The 25,163-nt window shown below is 36.0% G+C and overlaps 1 protein-coding gene across 6 annotated transcripts in view; it reads right to left on the bottom strand.

The window, feature by feature from the left end:
- The window catches only part of KLF12 (KLF transcription factor 12), a 412,532-nt gene that overhangs the window by 88,266 nt on the left and 299,103 nt on the right, over positions 1 to 25,163 (bottom strand). For all 6 annotated transcript variants that reach the window (XM_063102267.1, XM_063102269.1, XM_063102271.1 and 3 more), the window contains one exon: positions 22,861 to 22,996. In XM_063102267.1, the coding sequence (XP_062958337.1) occupies positions 22,861 to 22,996 (136 nt within the window). The remainder of the gene's footprint in view (positions 1 to 22,860; positions 22,997 to 25,163) is intronic.

The raw sequence follows: 25,163 nt of genomic DNA, 5'->3' as shown, positions 1-25,163 counted from the left end.
TCTCATCTTGACAGTTTATAGTTGACAAACTCCTTTGTTAGCCCACAGTAACAGTTAATAAGCTTGGAGCTGTGAATAAATTTCCTGGATCAGAACTCCCTTCCAGAACAACTATTTTCTTCATGATTAATATTTTTCACATATAAATTTCTCGATACTTTTTATTGCATCTTGTACAAATAATTTATTATTACACTAAATCTTACTTAATAGTTTTATTACTGAAACTATTTTCCAAACTCTTACTTATTTAAATTGAAGTAATTGGTTATTAAAGCACAGATACATAAATGTGAATCAAACTGTGCTAATCACAATATACCTACTTTCCTACTTAAGGTGAAATGTTCATTCCAGAAACAGACACTGTGCATCCTAATAGCAGAGTGGAAACACAGACCTTGAGCCACATAACTAAATGGCAAAGGACACCGGGTGAGTATCAGAAGTCATATTTACCGAGGAGGGATCAGGTCTTTCATGTATGCTGATAAATCACTACCTCATTACATAGTAGATCTGAATAGGACCGAAGAGATAATTTAGTCCAAACTCCTTGTTATCTGGTTGGAAAAACAAGGTCCACAAAGGTGAGGCGACACTTTCAGGTCCACTGCTTGGCACTGAAGGACTAGAATCAGCTCCTCAAACCTCCTTTGCAGAAGTGATTCTTCATCAAATATTGGAACAGCCCTTTTTTAAAAATTACAAATACATAATTATACACACCTATGAATATATTTTAGTACAGAGAACACTCAACATTTAAATGTGGAGGCCACTTTTTATATACATGTTTCAGTTGAACCACAGTTCAACCCTTCCTGTTGTCTGATAATATTTAAAATATTTAAAGACAATTTTGAAAATGTCCTTAAGTTTCCCTTCTCCTGATGAAGTATTTTCAAAAACTTTAACTCTTTCTGGCTGTCAATGTATCATTCTAATCTTTGCACCATCTTCAATTCCTCATATTATTTCTACAAAAGATATTTTCAGTAGCATGCAAGAATCATGAAAAGATGTTGACATTCACCTGTCCCCACGCAGGGTTTACCTTTTTAACTAGGCCACAAATTGAGAAACCATTGCATTAACACTTTGGTTACACTGCTTCTGTACTATGTACTCTGTGCTCTGCACTGCATGGGATGTCTGACCCTAGGCTTACAATGAAGCAAGGGTACGAAAGCATCTTAGCACTCGCTGCCTCTTAGATAAAGACAGGTTATTACTCTTATGCTCTCTCTCTTTATGACTGGTTTTAAAAATCAACAAAATCTGGATCTTACAAGCATCCGATCTGTTAAAAGTTTTAACGATTTTTTGAGGTCTAAATTGAAAGGACATTTGAGACAATCTTGAAACTTATTTTTCCCCATGATAAAGATAGTCTTGCCTGACCCACGCAGACCTCCTGCACAGACTGGCGATTCTTGGCATATATTGGATGCTCAATAAAAGTGAGCTTCCTTTGCAAAAGGTAACAGAAATTACTGTAATGCATGGAAACACTTTAATTCACTAGAACTTTTCTTTTAATACAAACACCCTAGATATTGCAGTGGACAAAAAATGAAATCACTCTTGGCATGTTAAAGATGACATTCTCTACTTGTCTCCTTCATAATCCTGGCCTGGTATCTTACATATGGCAAATATTCAAGAAGCACTGAATGAATAAAGTGTAAGAATGAAGTAATTTCCTTCTGATGCTGGTCATGTCATTTTGCAGAACAAGGCACCATTCAAAGTGATATGTTAGGAGTCTCTGGATGAATCAGCAATGTTTATCTGCAATTCTGATTTTATGATTTTTAGTTCTATGCAATATAAACTATGTAGTACCTGGGCACATTACAAGCACAGAAATCTGGAAAGCACTTAAGAGACTCTCATTACTTTATATGATAAGAGGTGAGAAGATTAGAGAGCTATGAGATATTACGGAGATAGCAAATGAAAGGGCTATTGCAAAAAGAAAAGCTCTTTATTTGCTTATCTGGATGAACAAAGACCCAACCTACACTTTGGGCCTACAGTTTACAAATATTTATTCATGTTTGAAGTTAAAAGATCAAAGGAAGGAAGGAGAATTTCAAAGTTCATGTGGAAAAAAAGACAAAGATGTTGTACCTAGAATGGAAATTAAACAGAGAGGACATAAGAATGGTGCAGGTACATATTTAGCCTTTAATGAATATACTTTAAATGAATTAAGCTTCATAATTGTTGCCTAGATTGATTTACCTAGATAATTATGAGATAAGCAAGTTTATTATATATATATATATATATATATATATATATAAGCTCTCTTCATTCTGGGCCTATCTTTAGTCTATACAAATGACTGTCACTAATCTTGTGGTCTTTCCTATTTTCTCATCTCCTCGCAGCCGCACATCTACATTTGCTTCTCCCAAATCTTAGGTTTCTCAATTACCACTCAAGATTCCATCTTATTAACCTGCTGAATCTGGCTTAGATGTCCTTTTCATAACTCAACTAGGCCTGTGCTATCTTTAGTTCACTTTCTTTTTGCTAAATCGAATAGACTGCACATTTTTATTTTTTTTTTTTTTTAATTTTATTTTGTCGATATACATTGTAGCTGATTAATGCTCCCCATCACCAAAACCTCCCTCCCTTCTCCCTCCCCCCCTCCCCCCCAACCATGTCCTTTCTGTTTGTTTGTTGTATCAACTTCAAATAATTGTGGTTGTTATATCTTCTTACCCCCCCCCCCGTTTGTGTGTGTATGTGTGTATGTGTGTGTGTGAATTTATATATTAATTGTTAGCTCCCACCAATAAGTGAGAACATGTGGTATTTCTCTTTCTGTGCCTGACTTGTTTCACTTAATATAATTCTCTCGAGGTCCATCCATGTTGTTGCAAATGGCAGTATTTCATTCGTTTTTATAGCTGAGTAGTATTCCATTGTGTAGATGTACCACATTTTCCGTATCCACTCATCTGATGATGGGCATTTGGGCTGGTTCCAACTCTTGGCTATTGTAAAGAGTGCTGCGATGAACATTGGGGAACAGGTATACCTTCGACTTGATGATTTCCATTCCTCTGGGTATATTCCCAACAGTGGGATGGCTGGGTCGTATGGTAGATCTATTTGCAATTGTTTAAGGAACCTCCATACCATTTTCCATAGAGGCTGCACCATTTTGCAAGACTGCACATTTTTAAATTCTCCTTGACCTTCACAAGAATAGGACCTATATTCTTGGTGTTTCTCTAAGCTTCCCCTGTCCCTCTGATTAAATGTTCTTCCCTCACCTGCCACCTTACTACAGGGCTTCCTCCAAAACTGGGTCCTTAGCATCCTGCTCCTTTGAATTGAATAGATCTATTTCAAAGATTACCAATCACTAGAATGACTTAAAAAATGACTCAATACCAAAGGTATTGATTTGGAGCAAATGGAACTCCGGTACACTGCTGGTAGGAATGTAAAGGATACAGCTACTTTGTTAAACTCTGGTAGTTTTTTATAAAGATAAACACACATCTACCTTTGACCCAGCAATTCCTCTCCTTGGTATTTACCTAAGAGAAATGAAAGCATATGAACACAGAAGAATTGCAAACAAATGTTCATACATCCTTTTTATAATAGTCCCAATCTGAAAAGAACCCAAATATTCATCAAGAAGTAAATGAATAAACAAATTATGCTACATCAACATGTTGGAATACTATTACTTAGCAATGCAACACAAGGATACAATATAAGAATCTCAAAAACAATGAAAGAAGCCTGAAACAAAAGAATATATCGCATATGATTCCATAATAGAGATCTAGAAATAATCGGTTGTGATAGACATCAGAAAATGACTATTTGAAGTTTCAGAGGAGGCAGTGAATTTACTGGAAATGGGCAAAAGGTAACTTTTGAGGTGATGGAAATACTCTTAAATGAGCACATGCAACTGTTAAACCGTTTGAATTGTATCCTTAAAATAAGTGTGCTTTATTCTATGTCAATAATACCTCAAAAAATAAAAATTAAAAACCTCAATAATTGTTCCTATGCCACTGACTCCCTTAGTATATTTCTAGTCCTTCCTGTTTGGTTCCAGTTCTAGATCTCCAAATACCAACAGAAGAGTTCTGGGTGGATGTGTCATCAATATATCAAACTCCTTCACCCACTCCTCTCAACCACATTACTCCGTTCCACGGCACTGCCAGTCCTTCTTCCTTCATCTTATCCTAAGAGTGTAGTTAGTTGTCACCAAAACTATTGATTCTTCCCTTAAAGTACTTCCATAAATCCTCTTCCTTAATACAGAATGCAGTAAAGAGCACTTTAAGGAACATTGTGATATGTGTGTGTGTGTGTGGGTGTATACACATGTATGAAAAAATTGATAATTATAAAGCATTACATTTTTAATATAACACTTAGGGTTACTGTTATTGGTACTTGTTCAAAAACTACCACCAAGCCCTGGCCCAGGTCCAGAGTTGCTCAGGTCTGAACTACTTCCATAACTTCTGAAATATTCTTCCTGATTTTTTTTGGCACATGACCAATCTGTTAACTCATTTTTCTGACTAATAATTTACCATGTAATCCTTTAAAAATGCTAGTATAATCTTTATCTTTTAAAGATATTCATATATGTGGTAAGATTTATGAAACCTCAGGTTTGTTTCAAAGTAGCTGCTAACCTGGAAGCCTGGGTAAAAATGTAGTCGTTAAAAAGCCAAAGCTGAAACTCTTACCAAAGCAGTATATTTTTAAAAATCAGGTTGATTTTTATATGTCACAGGATTATGTATTTCTAAACCAATAAACATTTTGTTTATTTCTTGAACAATTTCCAATTTTGGTGAATATTCACCCATTATAAAACCTTTCCTGGTTTGCTGACTGTACTTGGATAATAAGCTTGATAAAAAATTGTAGGGAAAAATTAATATTTTAACTCTATGACACAATATATCTACCCAGTACTAGATGACAAGATATTTTAATTTCTCGTCTGAAAAAAAAAATCACTTGTTTTTACTAATCAATTTTCTTGTTCGCATTTTCTTACCATATATTAGGAAAAGTTTCTGTAAATGTGCAATTTAAAATTAGTTTTAAAGTTGCATTGCAAAATGGATACCTCAACTGCAAGAATCCATTGCATGTTCTGTCTCACTTGTAATACGTACATATACAAAACAAAATGGAGAATGGAGGCAGAACTGAAGACCAAAACACTTTCTGATGAAAGGTCATGAAATTTTAGCTGAAAGATTTTATTTTCAACTATCTGGATAACAGTTTCAATTTTATATTTTACTTGTGTTTTGTCACTATTGTAACATATTGCTATATAATTCCAGAAATCAGGGGGAAAAGGCACAATAGCTGCTGATATTTCTGTCATTTGGTATAGCATAAGAGATTAATCTATGTTAATTCAGTTTACAGACTGAACGTAAGTACGTTTCATAGATTTTGTTAGTTCAGCTGAAATTAATTAAATTAATTAAAATTTTTTGTTTGTTTGTTTTTGTTTTTGTTTTTTGACCAGTAAGGGGATTGCAACCCGTGGCATGGTGTGGTCTGCACCACGCTCTGCCAGTGAGCGCACCAGCCATCTCTATGTAGGATCCGAACCCGCGGCCTTGGCACTACCAGCACTGCACCCGCCCAAGTGAGCCACAGGGCCGGCCCATAAATTAATTTAAGTTAATTAAATTTTGTTAGATCAAGCTCTATATTTTAGTAATACCAGTCTACTGCACTTGGCAAAATTACACAACATTTCTGAGAGTATAAATCCTGGAGATAAGGATTTACATTAGAAAATAAAGACACAGTAAGTGTACCTGTAATTGCTGATTTTAAAAAATACATCATTAAATGAGTCCAGGGAGAAAAATTTATAAGAACCATCTAGAAATTTTATAAGAGATCATGACTAAAAATTGCTAAAACTTAGAAAATTAGATTAGAAAAATGGGTAAATTAGTTCATTTACATTGATTCAATAAACAGTTTTTCTCCCTCAAATATCAGTTCATTAGTCATCAAACTCCTAAAGCCCCCATCTCCATAGGAGAATATACTTCCCCACCATACTGATGTTGGGCTTGGTCATGTGACTTCATTCAAATTATTAACAAAATTTGACTTTGACTAAGGTTAAAAATTAAGTTGATAAAAGGATTTTAGCTAAGAATACCTAATTACTTTTAAATTAAAGTTAAAGCATTAAAGCATCAATTTTTATATATTAGATTTGCTTTTGCATAAGTAGGGATAAAATAACACTGATACATCAAATAGTTTTAAAAATAAACTTTGGCAGAATTTTATTTTGTTTTATAAGTTAAAGTCTGGAACTCTTTATGCCACACTAGTAGTTTTGCAGAAGAGTAATCAGGAATAGTCTCCAAAATTTGTTGGGACTTTAACTACACACAGCTTGAGATTTAACTTTTAGGATAAGCCATAATGCATGATGCATTAGATTTCAACTGGCTGATGACCCTTGGCTATGTGACTGTGAAAGTGGATGGCAAAATATCTTCAGAGATGACCCTGTAAAGCATCAACCTGATAAGATTCACTCTTATTCAAACTACCTTTTTCTATCTGTATCACATTTTTCTACACAGCAGCAGACCATGCCTGAAAATGTATCCTTCAATTATTTACTTTCGTTTGACATATATAAGTAAATGTATTCAATGAGATTCAAGTGTGTGAAAAAGTGGTATAAAGTAAGGGAAAATTATGGTACAAGGGCCATAACTCCTGGAATAATAAAGAGAGAGAATATCTAGAGCATTTGACTGGAAACAGAAGAGTCTGTATCCTGGTGAATTGGGTTAATTTCAAATATAGTACTGTATGGTTTTCTTTCAGGTGTACTCTCACTGACTATATTAATAAATGAAACAGTGATGGATGGTTCTGAGAACTTGTAGAGAAACTTATTAATATTTCAACATTATCACTAAGTATCTATGTCAACACATCAAAAATGCATGAGAAATGACTACCTACGCTCACTAGTTACACCCATTAGGAATATGTGTGTGTGTGTGTGAAATATAAATGGTGTACATAAATTTGCAATGTTATTATAGGTAGAACATAAAGCAAGAAAAAAGCTACATGAAGATCTTACATGGAGATGTCAAACAACTGAAAGAAAAGAAGCAAAAATAAATAGCCACTATCAACTAAAAGTGGTTCATAAACCCTATCCATCATGTAATTTTGGAATCCCCTACTTAAAAAAATAAGAATAAAAACAAAAGCTTTGACTTTAAAAAGGTTCGATTTCTCTCTGTTTGTAAATTGACTATGAAGAAACAATAAATTCACACAATGAGGTATGGCAGTTTAAAAAGTAAATAAAAACTCAGTTAACCTGATAATTCTTAAGTGATTAGAGAGGCTTAAAAAAAAAAAGTCTGACTATATATCAGAAGAAGATGTTCAATTCAGTTAAGGGGGTGTCAACTTGATTGTTTAGTATTATGTGTAAAGTATAAAATGCTAACCATAGAGATAAGAAATATATATCATGCTCAAAAACAGCAACATCTATATAGCAGCTTTCATATATGACACCTTATAATGCTCAAAAGATCCATGCACAAAAAATCATGAGAATAATCTCTCACTTGGAACTAAAGTTGCATAATTTTAGGGCAAAAAGTACATAATGGCTGCTAGAAGATAAAGTCATAATATATATGAACTATCCAGGATAATAGATATTTTTGACTAATCAGGAAATTTTATGCATTGTTGAGGAGAAAAACAAGATATGCTTGATAAAATCACTTTGAAAGAATAAACTAAGAAAAACGGAAATTGTTATTATAACCAGTAATAATATTCACACTAATACAGACATTTTATCATTTTGGTTTTCATGGGTTTTTTGGATCCAAAACTTAACTATTTCTTAGAAAAATGCCTACATGTGTACATAACTAGGTTTCAAGAACCCAGGCTAAAAAGAAGTACAAAGCAAACAAATATTCTGAAAGAAAAATTTGTTTTGCATGATTGGGGGGGCGGTGGGGGACAGGGACTAAACAACTGTTTGCAGGTTCTCTTCAAAGAATAAAATTTTTATAATACCATAGAGGGAAAAGCAGTAATGGGTAAAGAGATTTAATCCTGACTTCCTCTCCTAGGGATGTGATGCTATAATAGTTGGTTAGCCTCTACGGAGCTCAGTTTCTTCTGTAAAAACAAGGAATTATAATTAATATTCCTAGTTGGTCAGTGAGTTTGTGTGTTCACTTAGTCATTCCAGAAGGCTCCTGCCTCAGGACCTCTGCACCTGTTATTCCCTCTGCCTGGAATGCTCTTCCTTTAGGTATCCATGTGGTTTGACCTCACACCACTTCAGGTCTCTCCTAAAACATAATCTCATCAGAGAGTTTCTTCCCTAAATACCTTACATGAATTGGTAAATCCCATCTACCATCTCCACATGGCCTAGACCTCACATTTTGCTTCCTTTATATCCATCGCACTTACCTTCTTCAGAGATATACATGAGGGTACTTCAAAAAAGTTTGGGGAAAGATTCATATTATCTTTCCTTCTATTTTTCCATGAACTTTTTGAAGTACCCTTGTACATACTTACATGCTTATTGTCTGTCTCCTCACATCTCTTTCGTTAGAATATAAGCCTGATGAGATCAGAGAGTTTTATTTTATTCAATGCTTTTCTAGTGTTTAAAAACAGGGCCTGACCAGGCACTGTGCTATCTCTGGAGATACAAAGAAGGCTAGGACGTGTTATCTGCCCTCTGATTAGCTCAACATATTGGAAAGTCATATATATGATATATATGTCACATATATAAACTTTATGCCACAAGCTCCTGTGTCCAACTGCGGAGGTTGTGGACACCTAGATAGCACTATTCATATCCATGATGATGTAAATGGCACCCTTTGGGGATGTACGGTGCCTGACCTGCAAAACCATACCCAGCTTCCTTGAGACTGACATCTGTAAAGAATAAAGTAGATCAAGCCATTTCCACTTAAAACCCATCAGTGGCTTCCCACTGTCTACAGAATAAATCGATCCTTCCTGATGAGGGCCCTACCTACCTCTCAGGCAGCTTCATCTCCCATTTCTCCTCCTCACTGATCTATGCGGCAGTCATTACAAACTTATGCACCCCTACCATACACCCATGCTCTTATCTGTTCTAATCTGAGTTACGTGCTCCCCATCCCCACCCACACTCTCTCACAGCAGCACTTCATGTTTTTATCCCACCAGACTTTAATTCTTTTTATTTAAAAAAATTTTTTTATTGTGCATATCTGTGGGGTACAGCATCGAACATCAATATCAGTGTGCATGGATACAGAAAATGTGGTACATCTACACAATGAAATACTACTCAGCTATAAAAACGAATGAAATACTGCCATTTGCAACAACATGGATGGACCTTGAGAGAATTATATTAAGTGAAACAAGTCAGGCACAGAAAGAGAAATACCACATGTTCTCACTTATTGGTGGGAGCTAAAAATTAATATATAAATTCACACACACACACACACACACACACACACACACACACACACACACACACAAAAAAAAAAACGGGGGGGGGGAAGAAGATATAACAACCACAATTATTTGAAGTTGATACGACAAGCAAACAGAAAGGACATTGTGGGGGGGGAGGGGGGAGGGAGGAGGGAGGGAGGTTTTGGTGATGGGGAGCAATAATCAGCCACAATGTATATTGACAAAATAAAATTTAAAAAAAAATATGTAAGCATAAAAAAATATATATATATCAGTGTGCAACATGTGATGTTCAAATTAGGTCAATCAGCACATCCACCATTACACAATGAGATCGATCCTTGTGACCCCCACCATCTCCTCCCCCTCCCCCCACCCTTGGCAATCCCAACTGTTTCTCTCTCCCAAAAAGTCCAATGTATTATTGAGATTGTGGCATCCCTTTTCCTACTTTATTTATTCATTCATTCATCTATTTTTTTAGTAGCTCCCATATGTAAGGACATGTGGTATTTCTCTTTCTCTGCCTGGCTTATTTCACTTAACGTATATTTCTCCAAAATCATCCCTGTTGCTGTGAATGACAGTATTTCATTCTTTTTTATGGCAGAGTAGTATTCCATTGTGTAGATATACCACATTTTCCTTATCCACTCATCCAATGATGGGCATTTAGGTTGGTTCCAACTCTTGGCTATCGTAGATAGAGGTGCAATAAACAGTCCCTTCAACATGATGATTTCCATTCCCTTGTGTAGACACCCAACAGTGGGATTGCTGGGTCATATGGCAGTTCTACCTGTAGAACATTTTCCATCATGGCTGCACCATTTTCTAGTCCCACCAACAGTGTAGGAGGGCTCCCCTTTCTCTGCATCCTTGCCAGCATTTGTTATTCTCTCTTTTTGATAATAGCCAGTTTAACTGGAGTGAGATGATATCACAGTGTGGTTTTGATTTGCATTTCACAGAAGCTGAGTGATGTCCAGCAGTTTTTCATGTGTCTGTTCGCCATATGTATATCTTCCTTTGAGAAATGCCTATTCAGCTCCTTTGCCCATTTTTTAATTGGTTTGTTGGTTTTTACGGTTAAGGTGTCTGAGTACCTTGTATATTATGGATATTAATCCTTTGTTGAATGCATATTTCGCAAATATTTTCTCCCACTCTGTTGGTTGTCTTTTCACTCTTGTTTCTTTTGCTGTGTAGAAGCTTTTTAGTTTGATATAATCCCATTTGTTTAGTTTTCCTTTTGTTGCCTGTGCTTTTGGGGTCATCTTCATAAAGTCTTATGCCCAGTCCTACTTCCTGAAGAGTTTCTCTGATGTTTTCTTTTAGGAGCTTTATAGTTATAGTTCTAGGATGTATATTTAATTCTTCAATCCATTTTGAGTTGATTTTGGTATATGGTGAGAGATATGGGTCTATTTTCATTCTTCTACATATGGATGTCCAGTTTTCCCAGAACCATTTATTGAAGAGGCTGTCTTTTCCTCCGTGTATGTTCTTGATGCCTTTGTTGAAGATCAGTTGGCTGTAGGTATATGGGCTGACTTCTGGGTTCTCTATTCTGTTCCATTGGTCGTGATGTCTGTTTTTATGCAAGTATCATGTCATTTTCGTCATTATAGCTTTGTAGAATAATTTGAAGTCAGGTAGTGTTATGCCTCAAGCTTTATTTTTTTTTGCTCAGGATTGCTTTGGCTATTTGGGGTCTTTTGCTGTTCCATATGAATGTTAGGACTGTTTTCTCCATTTCTGTGAAGAACATCATTGGTATTTTGATGGGGATTGCACTGAATCTGTTGATCACTTTGGGTAGTATGGACATTTTCACAATGTTAATTCTTCCAATCCAAGAACATGGAATATCTTTCCATCTTCTTGTGTGGTCTTTAATTTCTTTCAACAGTGATTTGTAGTTCTCATCATAGAGATCTTTCACATCATTGGTTAACTTTTTTCTTAGGTACTGTATTTTTTTGATGACTGTTGTAAGTGGGCTAGCTCTCCTGATTTCTTTTTCTGCTAGTTCACTGTTGGAGTATAAAAATGCTACTGATTTTTGCATGTTGATTTTGTATTCTGCAACTTTGCTGAAATTATTTATCAACTCTAAGAGTTTTTTTTGGTAGAGTCTTTAGGCTTCTCTCTATATAGGATCATGTCATCTGCAAACAGGGACATTTTGACTCTGTCTTTTCCAATCTGGATTCCCTTTCTTTCTTTCTCTTCTCTGATCACTCTGTCTAGTACTTCCAATACTATGTTAAATAGTAGTAGTGAGAATAGGCATCCTTGTTTTGTTTATGTTCTTAAGGGAAAAGCTTTCAACTTTTCTGCATTCAGGATGATATTGGCTGTGGGTTTGTCATATATGGCTTTAAGTGTGTTGAGATACTTTCCTTCTATACCTAACTTGATGAGAGTCTTTATCATGAAGGGATGTTGAATTTTGCCAATGCTTTTTCTGCGTCTATTGAGATAATCATACTCTTTTTGTCTTTAATTTTGTTGATGTGGTATACTACATTTATTGACCTGTGTACGTTCAACTATCCTTGCATCCCTGAATCCCACTTGATTGTGGTGTATAATTTTTTGGATGTGTAGCTGTATTCTAATTGGTAATATTTAATTGAGGACTTTTGCATCTACATTCATCAAAAATATTGGCCAGTAGTTTCCTTTTTTTGTCGTATTTTGTCCGATTTTGGTATTAGGGTGATGTTTGCCTCACAGAATGAGTCTGGCGGAATGGCCTCTGTTTCAATTTTTTGGAATAGTTTGAAGAGAATTGGTATTAATTCCTCCTCAAAGATTTGGTAGAATTCAGCAGTGACACCATCCAGTCTTAGGCTTTTCTTTGTTGGGAAACTGCTGGTTGCATCTTCAGTCTCTTTGCTTGCTATTGGTCTGTTCAGGTTTTCTCTGTCTTCTTGGTTCAGTCCAGGTAGTTTGTATGTGTCTAAAAATTTGTCTATTTCCTCCAGGCTTTCAAATATGTTAGTGTATAGTTGTTTGTAATAGTCTCTAATGATTCTTTGTATTTCTATGGTATTGGTTTTAATGTCTCACTTTTCATTTATAATTTTTGTTATTTGTGTCTTCTCTTTCTCTTTTTTTAGTTAGCCTATCTAATGACTTGTCTATTTTGTTTATCTTCTCAAAAATACAACTTTTTATTTCATTGATCTTTTGTATTATTTTGGGGGTTTCTATTTCATTTATTTCTGCTCTGATCTTATTTCTTTCTTTCTACTAACTTTGGGGCTGGGTTGCTGTTGTTTTTCTAGTTCTTTGAGGTGTAGCATTAGTTTGTTTATTTGCATCTTTCTATTCTTCTGATATATGTGTTTGTTGTGATGAACTTCCCTCTTAGCAGTGCTTCTGCAGTGTCCCACAGATTTTGGTATGATGTGTCATTATTTTCATTAGTTTCAATAAATGTTTTGATTCCCTGTTTAATTTCTTCTTGGACCCATACATCATTCAGGAAAATGTTTAATTTCCATGTTTGTATAGTTTCCCGAGTTTCATTTGTTACTGATTTGTAGTTTTAATTCATTGTGGTCTGAAAAAGTACATGAAATAATTTCAGTTTTTAAAAATTTGTTGAGGCTTGAGTTGTGACCTAACGTGATCTATCCTGGAGAATGTTCGAAGTGCTGATGAGAAGAATGTATATTCTGTAGTTGTTGGATGAATTGTTCCGCAGATGTCTGCAAGGTCGTATTTGTCCAAAGCGTGATTTATATCCTGTGTTTCTCTGTTGATTTTTTGCCCAGATGATCTGTCCAATGTTGACAAAGGGTTAGGTCCCCCACTATTATGGCATTTGGGTCTATCTCTTTCTTTCAGTCCAACAGTGTTTGCTTTATATGTGTGGGTGCTCTGATGTTGGGTGCGTATATATTATGATTGTTATGTCTTCTTGCTGGGCAGATCCCTTTATCATTATGTAGTGACCTTCTTTGTCTCTTTTTATGGTTTTTGGTTTAAAGTCTATTTTTTCCAATATAAGAATAGCTACTCCTACTCACTTTTGGTTTCCATTTGCATGGTATATCTTTTTTCATCCTTCTACTCTTAGTCTGTGTGTGTCTTTACAGATAACGTGAGTCTCTTGAAAACAGCATATTGTTGGGCCTATCTTTTTAATCCAATCAATAAGTCTGTGTCTTTTGAGTGCGTAATTTAATCCTTTTACACTAAGAGTTATTATTGACTGGTGTTGATTTACTCCTGGCATTTTACTGACTTTTGTTTGGATGTTTTAAATATCTTTTGTGCCCTTCTTTCCATTTTATTGTTTGCCTTCCATGTTTGTTGGTTTCTGGAGGTAATTAGATAAAGTTCTTTTCTCTTTATGTTTGTGTTTTTGTTCCACTGGTGGGTTTTTTTCATTCTTGTGTATTCATGGTAGTGATGGTTATTTTTCAGATACCAGGTACAGTACTCCCTTGACGATTTATTGTAGGGATGGTTGTGCGGTGGTGAACTCCCGCAGTTTTTGTATTTCTGGGAAGTATACTATTTCTCCTTCATTCCTGAAGGATAGCCTTGCTGGGTACAGTATTCTTGGCTGGCAATTTTTGTCTTTTAGTATTTTAAGTATATCATCCCGTTCTCTTCTGGCTTTAGGGTTTCTGATGAAAAGTCTGCTGTTAGTATGATAGGGGCAACCTTACAGGTGACTTGATGCTTTTCTCTTGTTGCTTTTAAGATTCTCTCTTTGTCTTTGAACTTTGCCAATTTATCTATAACTTTTCTTGGAGAGGACCTTTTTGGGTTGAATCTGCTTGGGGATCTTTGAACCTCATGAATCAGAGGGTCCTTTCCCTATACCTAGGAAATTTTCTGCTATTATTCCATTAAATATGTTTTCAATGCCTTTTCCTGTTTCCTCCTCTTCTGGAACACTCATGATTCGGATATTTGAGTGCTTAAAGCTGTCTGCTATCTCTCAGATTTTCTTCATTTTTTTAAAATTATTTTTTCCTTTTTTTGTCTGCCTGGGTTATTTCAAAAAGTCCATCTTCAAGATCAGAAATCTCTCTTCTGCTTGTTCAAGCCTGCTCCTAAGCTCTTTGTTGTTTTTTATTTTGCTCACCATCCTTCAGCTCGACAAGCTCTGCTACATGCCTTTTCAGGGCATTAATCTCTTTGTACATTTCCTCCTTCAAGTCCAGTATACTTTTCCTCATTTCATTGTGTCACCTAACGGAGTCTTCTTTTTGTATCTCATTGACTTGCCTTAGGTTTATTACTCAGAATTCCTTTTCAGTCATTTCAAAGCTTCCTGTTCTATAGGATCTGTTATTTGAGAATTATCATATTCCTTTGGTGGTATCATTTTTTGTTTGTTTGTTTTTTTCACATTTCTAGTATCTCTATGCTGGTGTGTAGTCATCTGGTACAGTAGTTACTTTTTTTAGTACTCTGGAGTGGAGTTTGAGGAGAGGGACCTCCTCTTGCAGCTGTGTTTTATAACGATGGTTGAACGGGATGTTTTAGTATTGGTTACAGGTAGACACAGTAGTGTAGTCTCCATGTAGGTACTTTATCCAAATTTGGTGTTTGAGTTGTATGGGAGTGTCTCTGTGGCCTAGTCCCTGTGGCACTTAGTATTTCCTTGCTGAGGCTGGTGACATTATGTTGGTTCGTCCAGACATGGGCAATCTCTCAAATTTTGGAGACTTTTAATGCCTTGGAGTCTTATCACTGTTAGTTTATAGTGGGTGTTCTTGAGCAGGCCTGTTGATAACCTGACTAAGCTCCCCCTGACTCTGATGGTTGCTCTGGGGGATACTAGTGCTCCTCAATTTGAATGGGTGACCCTGGGTAGGTTTTCTCTTTTTTCTTTCCTCTTCCCTGAGTTCCAGTCGTAACTCTCCTTCTGTGTGTGCCAATGAATGGTCAACGGGTCTCCTATGAGGTGGCTGCTGGGTGTGCAGTCAGCTGTCCTTGTGGTGGTAGCTGCTGTGGAGGTTGCTGTCACAGCCCACTCATTCATTCAGCGCTGGTGTCTGTGGTAGTGGCAGGGAGAGTTGCTGATGGCACAGCTGCCTGTTGCACTGGCGCCCTTGGCGGTGGCTGGGTTGGGCTATCGGGGGCAGGACTGGGCTTTTCCAGGGTCTCACACTGCTGCCTGTCATGATGGCACCCTCAGGGGCAGCTGGGTTGGGCTCTCCTTTAATTTATCTCATAAACTTTGATTCTGAACTCCTCATGGTCAGCAACTATGAGTCATTAATTCTGTATTCCCAGCGTGTGACAGCGTTGAATGAACTAATTAATGACTCAAGGAATGAACATATGACTTAATATGTAATTCATGAAACAATTCAAGTACTAACTGATTAGCCAAATTCCATTATACTTTTCTTACTTACAGAGGGACCAACACTGTCCCACCAAAGCAGATACAAAAGCGATTATGGTCTCCATCTTGCTCTTAAATACCCAGGGACTGAGTTATCAAGTGACCATTATTTTTAAAGGCTTAAAAGACTATCGGGCTGATGATAGTTAAGCTTTAGGTTTTATCTGCAATGACTCACAGTAAATCAGAGCTTTTTCTGACTTCCTTAGCAACATAACAGCATTAACCTTCCCTGGCAAGAGTGAATATCTCCCTGATTTACCCATCAACAGCATCACAGGAATGATACTTTGTCACTATTAGCAAGCATACTTCCACCTAAAGATCTGCGTCAAAGGTATTTCTTTGGTAGGATGTAAAGCAGGGATTTGAAAGTATCTCAAACCTATTAGGCTTATTAAATAAAAATATACTGTCTATTAACATGTCAATACTCTGAGAAGCATCTAAGAGCAAGAACTGAAATAATTTAACACTTAGAATTAGAGAACAAATATATAAGCTCTGTCTGGCTTTTTCTCAGAGCACAATCAAGTCAGCTAAGTTTATTCTTATCAGAAGAGAAGAGACATGGCCCAAACATTCTCAAATCTTTCCATCAAGAAGTGCAAAACAAGACATAGTACTCTCTGAACTCTTAGACAACTTTTACAGATTGGCAGAAAGTAATTCTAAAAGAATGTTCATCTGGGGCCTTGGGAATATCAGCATCTATGCTTCTACTAAAACATATCTAAAACCACATTTTTCCCAGTAATAATTTCTTTAAATAAGATAATAATAACAGTAAAATTTAATATTTTGCACTCTAATATTTTGCATTTTATTTCTTCACATTTCAATATAATGTTGTGATTTACAGAATCTGAATTCTTTTTTTTCCTGAGAATATATCTGACAGAATTATTTCTGCCTAAATCAGATTATATTTAAAGTAACAATGAATTTGAAGATTAGAAAGTCTAAAGTTATTTCACATAAGTTATTTGCATATTGAGGTTCAAAGTTCAAAAAACCATGTTCAAAGCTCAAAATACCATGCTAGTTATAGTTATGGTATAGAGATTTTAAAGCCACAACATAAAAACAGGGGTTGCCTTCAGAAATGAATGCAGGTTAGCAGTTGAAGGAACTTGGGTTTGAATAGAACTCTGCAAATTACTAGCTGTGGACCTCTGGGGAGAGAATAAGCCTCTCTGGGACTCTTTCTTTACCTGTAGGATAATAACAGTATCAAGAGGCACATTAAATGAAAAGTATATGAGGTTTCCTACAATCTGCAAAAAGTAGACTGTTAGTTACTGTTCTTTTGTTTTCCCTTTCCCCTCCAGTACTGTCCCTGCTGTAATTTCAAAGACATAAGCACAATCATACATGAGGCAATTCAGAGAAAAGGAGGAGTGTTTAACTGTTCAAGAAGTTGAGAACCAAAACAATGAAAAAAAAAAAAAAAACCCTTAAGATTTCTGACTTTCTTTGATCATTAAACCCAACTTTCTAAATTAAGAATCATGCTGTTCGAACTACCAACAAGGGAAGCCTGAAGGAAGCAAAAGGATTTCTAACTTGCTACTCTATCTGTTCCTTCAAAGAGCATTTAAGTGAAAAAGTACGAGAGAAGACTATTCATTTCCAGAAATTTACATTTTTTTTTTTTTAAAGAAGAGGGGTACTTCACATAAGCCATATATAATAAAAACAAGGGGAGGAAGACAGTGAAGTGTTTTAATTAACCTAAATGTAATTGACACTGAACCATTTAAAAAGAATACCATTTGAACAGGTGCAAATATCAGGGACACTAGTCAAAGCAAAAGTTACTAACGCTACTAATTTACTAATTTACGTTCCATTTGTTCACCTCTGAGGATTACAATCAAGATCAGAGAGAGCAGACTTCTCACATACAGTGTGCGTTAACAAGCACTCACCAGGCCTGAAAGGACTGACTCTGGGAAATGCACACGTCTCCTTAGCAATCTCATCTGCTTCCTCTACCCTCCACCCTTCCCTTCCCCACTTCACTCTTGCTGATCCTTATTCTCTCAGCTTGTTCCTGGTAAAACAGGAATTCCTCTGGGAAGGGCCCTCTTTCAGGTATCATTATTCACTTAATCTTTTGTTTGGTGGACCTCGATTATTTTACTTGCATTAACAAATGAGGATTACGAATGTTTGGAATTAGAAAGAAGAAAATGGGGTAAAAAAAATTAGAGGCCCCGGGTAACAAAGCCAAACTTTACCTATTTAAAAAAACATCATTATTTTGTCTAGGATTAGAGTTAATTATAATAATTTGCTCTAATCATGTGCCTTTACCTCTCTTTCTCTAAACACTTATTTCATAATTATGTTTGTCAAGTTGTTAAGGGTAATGACCCTATTTTACCATCAGGGAGGAAAAAAAGACCGGGCCAAAACAAAACAGATGTTCTAAGAATTGCTGGAAATTGCTTTTGTCAGAATTATTGAATGCATGATTTCTGACTTGGACAGTATGTATATAATTGAAATTTTAAAAGGGGGAGAACCCATTTGTGGGTCTCTCTGAGGCTGCTTCTTCTGATTCATCTGAATTCACTGATGTTGAGCTGATACATGGGAATCAAATTAATCAATTAAATTGGTTGAAATGATCAGTCCAAGCACACAGTTCAGTAGCCTCACTACATAAATCTACATATATCAAGGTGGACTCAGGTTGCTGTTCTAGCCACCAAAGAATGTTCCTTTTTATTTAACATTGGGTGGGGGGATAGGGGATGCATTTGCCTAGCAACTTCTGCATGTCAAATCAAAGGAACTATTTTATAAATCCTAGATTTAATAAAAGCTCATTTTAAAAACCAGTAAAATGCATAATACTAGACATTTAGAAAAAAAAATCACTAGCATATTAAGGTTTATGCTATAAAAATATACCAATGTCAATAAAGTAAGCCACCAAATTAAAAATTCAACTGTGAACCTGACTGGGAAAGGAGGCAAAGAGCTTCAGTTAGAGGTATTTCCCCTGCTGTTTAGCATCTTGTTGGAAGCCCACAGGGCTGGCCTAAGCCATGGCAGCTTCACCTCTCTCTAGTGTCAATCTTCCTTAAGATCCTTGTCCTCTCTTATCTTCTTCCCCCTTCTCTTTCCTGACACTCCACAAGTGGCCAAGGAAATAACAGGCATACCTTTGAATCCTTCTCACACCATGGCACTTTTGTCTTTAATTTGAAAGTTGCCCAGAGTTTTTAAAACACGCTACCTCTATTGTATAGAAAAATTTGATTTTATCACCTCTCTACCTGCAGACATCCTTTTCAACCTAACACTCGCAGGAAAGTTCTTCAAGTACAGGAAATCAAGAGATCAAGAGATGTCTTTTGAAATCTTCTCATTTTTTAAAATGCCAAGCTGATGCTGTATCCTTTTAGAATTTCATACATTAGTGTATTCATCATGCTATACTGAAATGTTTGGGCTTTTGGGGGGGGGCAGCTTTTGAGTTAAGAGAACACATCAAGATACAAAGGTATAGTGGATTGAATATGTCTTCCCAAAACTCCCTGAAGCTTGAGTTGAGTCCCCCAAGTTTTATGTATTAGAAACTTAGTCCCCACTGTGACTATTAAGAGGGTGGGAAATCCTATTATGGTAATTGTAAGGTGGGGCCTTCAAGAGGTGATTGGGTTGTAGGACCTTGCATTAGTGAAGATTAAAAATGGTGGTCAGGGGTGTGGTTCTGAGGGCTTTAAAAGAAGAGGAGAGTCTGTCTTTTTCTCTCTCTCTCTGCTTCCACCATTTTGCAATATGAGACCCCTGGGTCACTGTCGCCACCATGAAATGGTCTTTGGACTTCCCAGCCTCAGAAACTGTAAGCAATAAATTTCATTTTCTTATAAATCACCCAGTTCGGTGTATTCTGTTATAAGCAACACAAATGGACTAATACAAAAGGCAAACAGAAAAGGAGAAGAAAAATTAATAGCAAAATAGTCTTATGCATTAAGGAATTAAGAAGAAACTAAGAGAAGAGCAGAAAGACAAGTTCGCAATTGTATACACTGAAAGTTAACTCTGAGTAAACCTATGTACAGAACTTTAAAAAATTCTACAACAAAGATAATATATTTATTTGTCTCAGAATAAAATTTTCTTCAATATTACTATAAGTTTTGAATTATACCTATATTTAAAAGGTCTCTGCAGAACATTCTTTTTGCTTTATTTGACAGTATCTTAGTACTTCCCAGTATTTACACACACATACTCAGTCTTGAACGATGGTTAATTAACTACTCGTGGGTCTTGGCGTTCTCAGGCTTCCCAGGTGATAGCTCAGGGTATTCTTTACTAATCGTTTAATGAAAACACTGACATAAATAATGAATTTGGCATCTCCCAAGATCCACATACAACTTTTATAATAGTAATAAAGATAGGCATATGCACTCTTATACGAAATACTGTGGCTTGAAAATGTGTACACAAAGTAAATCAGAAAAGTTACACTGAAAATGAAGCTCCAGTTCCTGAGGTTGCTATTAAATAATTTCACATTAAAATATACTATTATATTATGAGCACATAACATTTAAAACAACAAAAAAAAAGGTTATGTTGAAGAAGTTAAAATCATCACTTGCCAAATAAATAAGCAAACTGGAATAAGCATAATTTAGATTTCTGTCACCATAGTTCCAAACTTCAAAGTTTGACTTAAAAGAAACACCTACATAAACACACACGCACATTACATATGTATTATAATGATGGAGAAAAACAATGTAATTGAAATGTTTAGAAACTTATTATCCATCTCAGAATCGAAACTTATCAGCATTTAGTCTAACTTTACAGATGAGAAAATGGACTCCTCAGTAGTAAGATTTAGCTCAACAAAACCAGGGTCACTGCTGATCCCTGTCAATCAGGGAGGAGCGGACTCGGCAGGCTACCATTTTAAATATGTTCTCAGCAATTATTTGGATTCAGTGCCTACCCTGGCTCAAGTTAACATTAGCTTTAGAGAAAATAATTTATTACGACCAGTAAAAAAGTGTTTTTGTAAGTACTCAAGTCAAAGAATATTACTCTAACAGATATTACAGGCACCCTTAGAAAAATATGTTTTTGAAGTTAGAAGTCCTAAGCTTTGTCTTGTTACCATTTATTATATGACTTGGGGTAAGTCATTCACCTTCTCTGATCCTTACTGTCTTCATTTGCAAAATCAGAATAATGACACTTGCCACATTTGTATTTCCTAGTTCTTATATACCTATGCTATTACCCCTTATTATTACCACTACCACTAATAATACAAATTCATCAATAGAAGCTTTCTATGTGCCAAAACTTTGTGACTTGTTTTTTATACCTTGTATCTATATGAAACCTTCTCAATAGTCATCAGATATATATTCTGATTTTCTTACTACAGATGAACAAACATTATCAGAGTGGTTGAATAACTTACCAGAAGTCACACAGCTATAAAAGCTTGAATGTGAATTGAATACAGATCTTTCTAACTCCACATTTCATTTTAGATCCATTACATCCTGCTTTCTCTATTATATCATATATATTGTGTATACACACATACATAAATAATATAAATATTACATATAAAACATAGATACATGATTCATTTATACACACACAGACATACACTTATGCTGTAAATTCTAAAATGCCATACCAATGCTCTTTCTCATTTTTATTTTTTAAAATTCCAAAGCATAATGCATGGAACCAAATAGCTACTTAATATTTAGGAAAAAGAAACTAATATATGGGAGGTAAGATAATTTTGAGTGAACTATTATCTAATAAGTGTGTCAGTAATAACAGTGGCTATTTAAATCCCCCTCTTCTTTAAGATTATGTTATTAAAAATTATTCTAGAAGACAGACACCTTATGGAAGCACTTATATGTAGAATTTTTTTTAAAAAGTCAAATTCCTAAAAACAGTAGAATGGTAGTTGCCAGAGACTGGGGTGTAGGAAGAATGAGGAGATGTTGGTCAAAGGATGCAAATTTTTGGTTAGAAGAACAGATTCTGAGGATCTAATATACAGCATGACGACTACAGTTAATAATACCGTATTATATACTTTAATGTGCTAAGAGAATAGATCTTAAATATTCTCACACACACAAAAAAATGTAGCTATGTGAGGTGATAGCTACGTTAATTAACTTGATTGTGGTGATCATTTCACACTGCATACATATATCAAATCAGCATGTTGTATACTTTAAATATATCCAATTTTATTTCTCAATTATACCTCAACAAAGCTGAAAAAATTATTCTAAAGAAAAAATACACATGGACTAGCTTAGGTTCCATTCTAGATACAGAGCTGACAATGACAGAAAAGCAGCTATTTTCAATAAACAAAGACTGAAATCTAACCCTACGGTCCAGGTAAAAGGAGAAAGAAAATATCCCTTTAAAAATTAAACATGATTCCTATTTTTTAAAGGGTGAACATATTATCTTCCAAATTTAAGTCTTCAAAAAAGTTATTCTGTAATTTCCTATCAAAACAAGATAACGATACTTGCCATGTTTTAGTTCCCTGGATTTTGTATATGAATAATAAAAATGATGATGATGATAAGATAGTGACATTGTAAAAGAACACTATTTTTTTTCAGAGTTAAGGAGAAGAGTGCAGGAAGTATTAGAAAAGATGCATAGAGGCCTTATATCCCATCAACATGCAAATTTCCAACTCTTTACGACACTCTGTTCCTTGCCCTAATCTTCTCCCGCAGAGCACCAGGCTGAATGGAAAGATGCTGACGTGCATGCCAGTCCAGAGCTGGAACGACAGGTGTGGGAACAGGAGATGCTGCAGTTTCCATTATCCATTGAACACCTTGGCAATTCTAATTTCATCCTGAGAATGTGATACTTACTCTTGTACTGCTCTGGCTATGGAAAGGGCCGTAGATCCAGTTTCATTAACGCTATCTAAGGTCACATTTGGCAGGTCATCATCATCACTGTCACTTTTACTTTGTCTGGGAGATAGGCCTCGGGGGTCCATTTGTGCTGGGAAAAAAAGGCATATATAATGAATTAAAATTAGTGTGCAGCAAGTTAACCTTGTCCAGGACCAACATCAAGCACAGAACGTCTCTTCTGTGCTCATCACACAAACGGAATTCTCTAGACGTCACAGGAATTAGTGAAAGTTATGTATTTTACATACTGCGTACTCACTGACTCTTTTCCCCTTATTCACTGGATTTACAAAACCTATATCACCTCTCAAGAGTTTCAGGGTATGGGTACAGAATAAAAACTCTAAAATCCACAATATTACCAACTCCCAAGAAGTCAAAAGCTGATTATGTAACTCAACTCTCTGGCTTCTCCTCCTCCTTGCTTCTGCTGCCAGAGTTCTGGCCACTGCACTGCTCATTAGCACTTTCCCTGGAAGGTAGAGAGTATGAGGTAGAGGAGATGTTTGCTGACAGCTCTCACAGTAAGTTTTAAAAAGAGCCAAGGTTGACAGGACTAAGATAAAGTTTTAGGTACTTTATGTACTTTGCTGAATCATTGCCTTAGTTCATTACTGCTGTTAAGTGGAGATGTGAGTGCATAAAAATGGCAGAAGTCACAGCATTTTGAATATCCGCACGTGCTAGACAGTGCTCCCCATCTCCATTCTGATTGCATTTTTCAAAAAGCCATTTGCAGATATGAATTCTCCTCCCACAGTAAACTTGCCAAAGCAAGAAACAGCCTGCTGTTCTGACCAGTTGACCAGGACCATCAGATCCTTTCAACTGAGAGGATTACTGTCAACACGTAATGTGTTAGCACATATTTTTAAAAATTTCATTTCCACCTCCTTCTCTCAATGAACAGCTTTCGCTACCACTGCCTAGAATTTCTATCAGCCCTCATCTCAAGCACAAAGTAGGCACACCTTCTCAATTAAAGGTACTGCACTAGCTGCACAACTGCTTTATTAAAATAGATGACTTCTACCCCACCCAGCTCCAACCAGGTTGTTGCTCCTCAAACCTGCCTACGTAAGAGTTCTAAAACCTCCACTGCTTGCAAAGGAAAGCAAAATGCACTTAAATTCATGGTTACAATAATATCTGGGCACATTTACAATTTCATTTCTTTTTTCTCAAATTGTGTTTTTGTGCATCACAGAACCACAAAGAAATGCTAATGTTTCACCATTTTTTTAACCCACAAAAAGGCAATTTCTTATGATTGTACCTCGTATTTACAATGTTTAGAAAAACTATACCTAGGAAAGTTTTAACAAAGGAAGATATCTGTTGAGCCTAGTGTGTGCTAGTGAATTTGACCTACATTCTACCTGAAGGTATAAATACACCAAAATGTGCTTTGCACAATGGAAATATCTGATAAGTGTTGGTTGAATTAAAGAGAAAATAATTCAAATAATCTAAAGCAGTGGTCCTCAACCAAGGGCAGATTTGCCCTCCCAGAGATACTTGGCAATATCTGGAGACACTTTGATTTGTCACAACTTGGGGGTTGGCGTGGGGAGGGGAAGATGCTACTGGCATGAAGTGAGCAGAGGAAAGTGTGCTTTAAACATCCCACAACACACGAGACAGTCAGCCTCCCACAGCAAAGAACTAACCCGTCTACAATGTCAATAGCACCCAGCTTGAGAAACTGATCCAAGTGTTACTCTTTATGACTTTCAATTGCCTGACTATGTCCTAGTTTTAACATCACTAACAAATTGTCATGCATTGGATCATCTGTATTTTCTGGCTTTGTCTTCAAATAAAACAATTCACTGTCATGTGACTCTGCATACAACTTCCTTAAATACAGCATTCACTTCCTCAAATGCCAAGAATTATGCAGTAACATTCAGTAAGAGCTTTTGAATATTTTCTTTTTACCACCTATGGTACAAAAAGACTTTATTTTCCATGTGATTTCTCGAGAAGATTCCCTAGAACAGCAATATAGGAGAAAGTCTCTGCAGAGCAAGGGAACAAGAATCACCATCTGATGGCAGAGAGCTTAACTATTTAGTCACTCCAAAGGCACTTAAAGGCACCATTATCATTTAACATTTATTTTGGCTGTATGCAACAGAAATTGGCTCAGGCTAACCTATATTAAAAGGAATATACTGGAAAGACAGAGCAACTCGCAGAAGAACGGAAGTTAAGATGAGCAATGGGCATTCAAATAGCACAGGACCCAGGGA

This window comes from Cynocephalus volans, chromosome 7 (assembly GCF_027409185.1).
Source record: "Cynocephalus volans isolate mCynVol1 chromosome 7, mCynVol1.pri, whole genome shotgun sequence".
In the NCBI taxonomy this organism is placed as follows: domain Eukaryota; kingdom Metazoa; phylum Chordata; class Mammalia; order Dermoptera; family Cynocephalidae; genus Cynocephalus; species Cynocephalus volans.
This window is presented reverse-complemented; position numbering and strand designations above follow the sequence as displayed.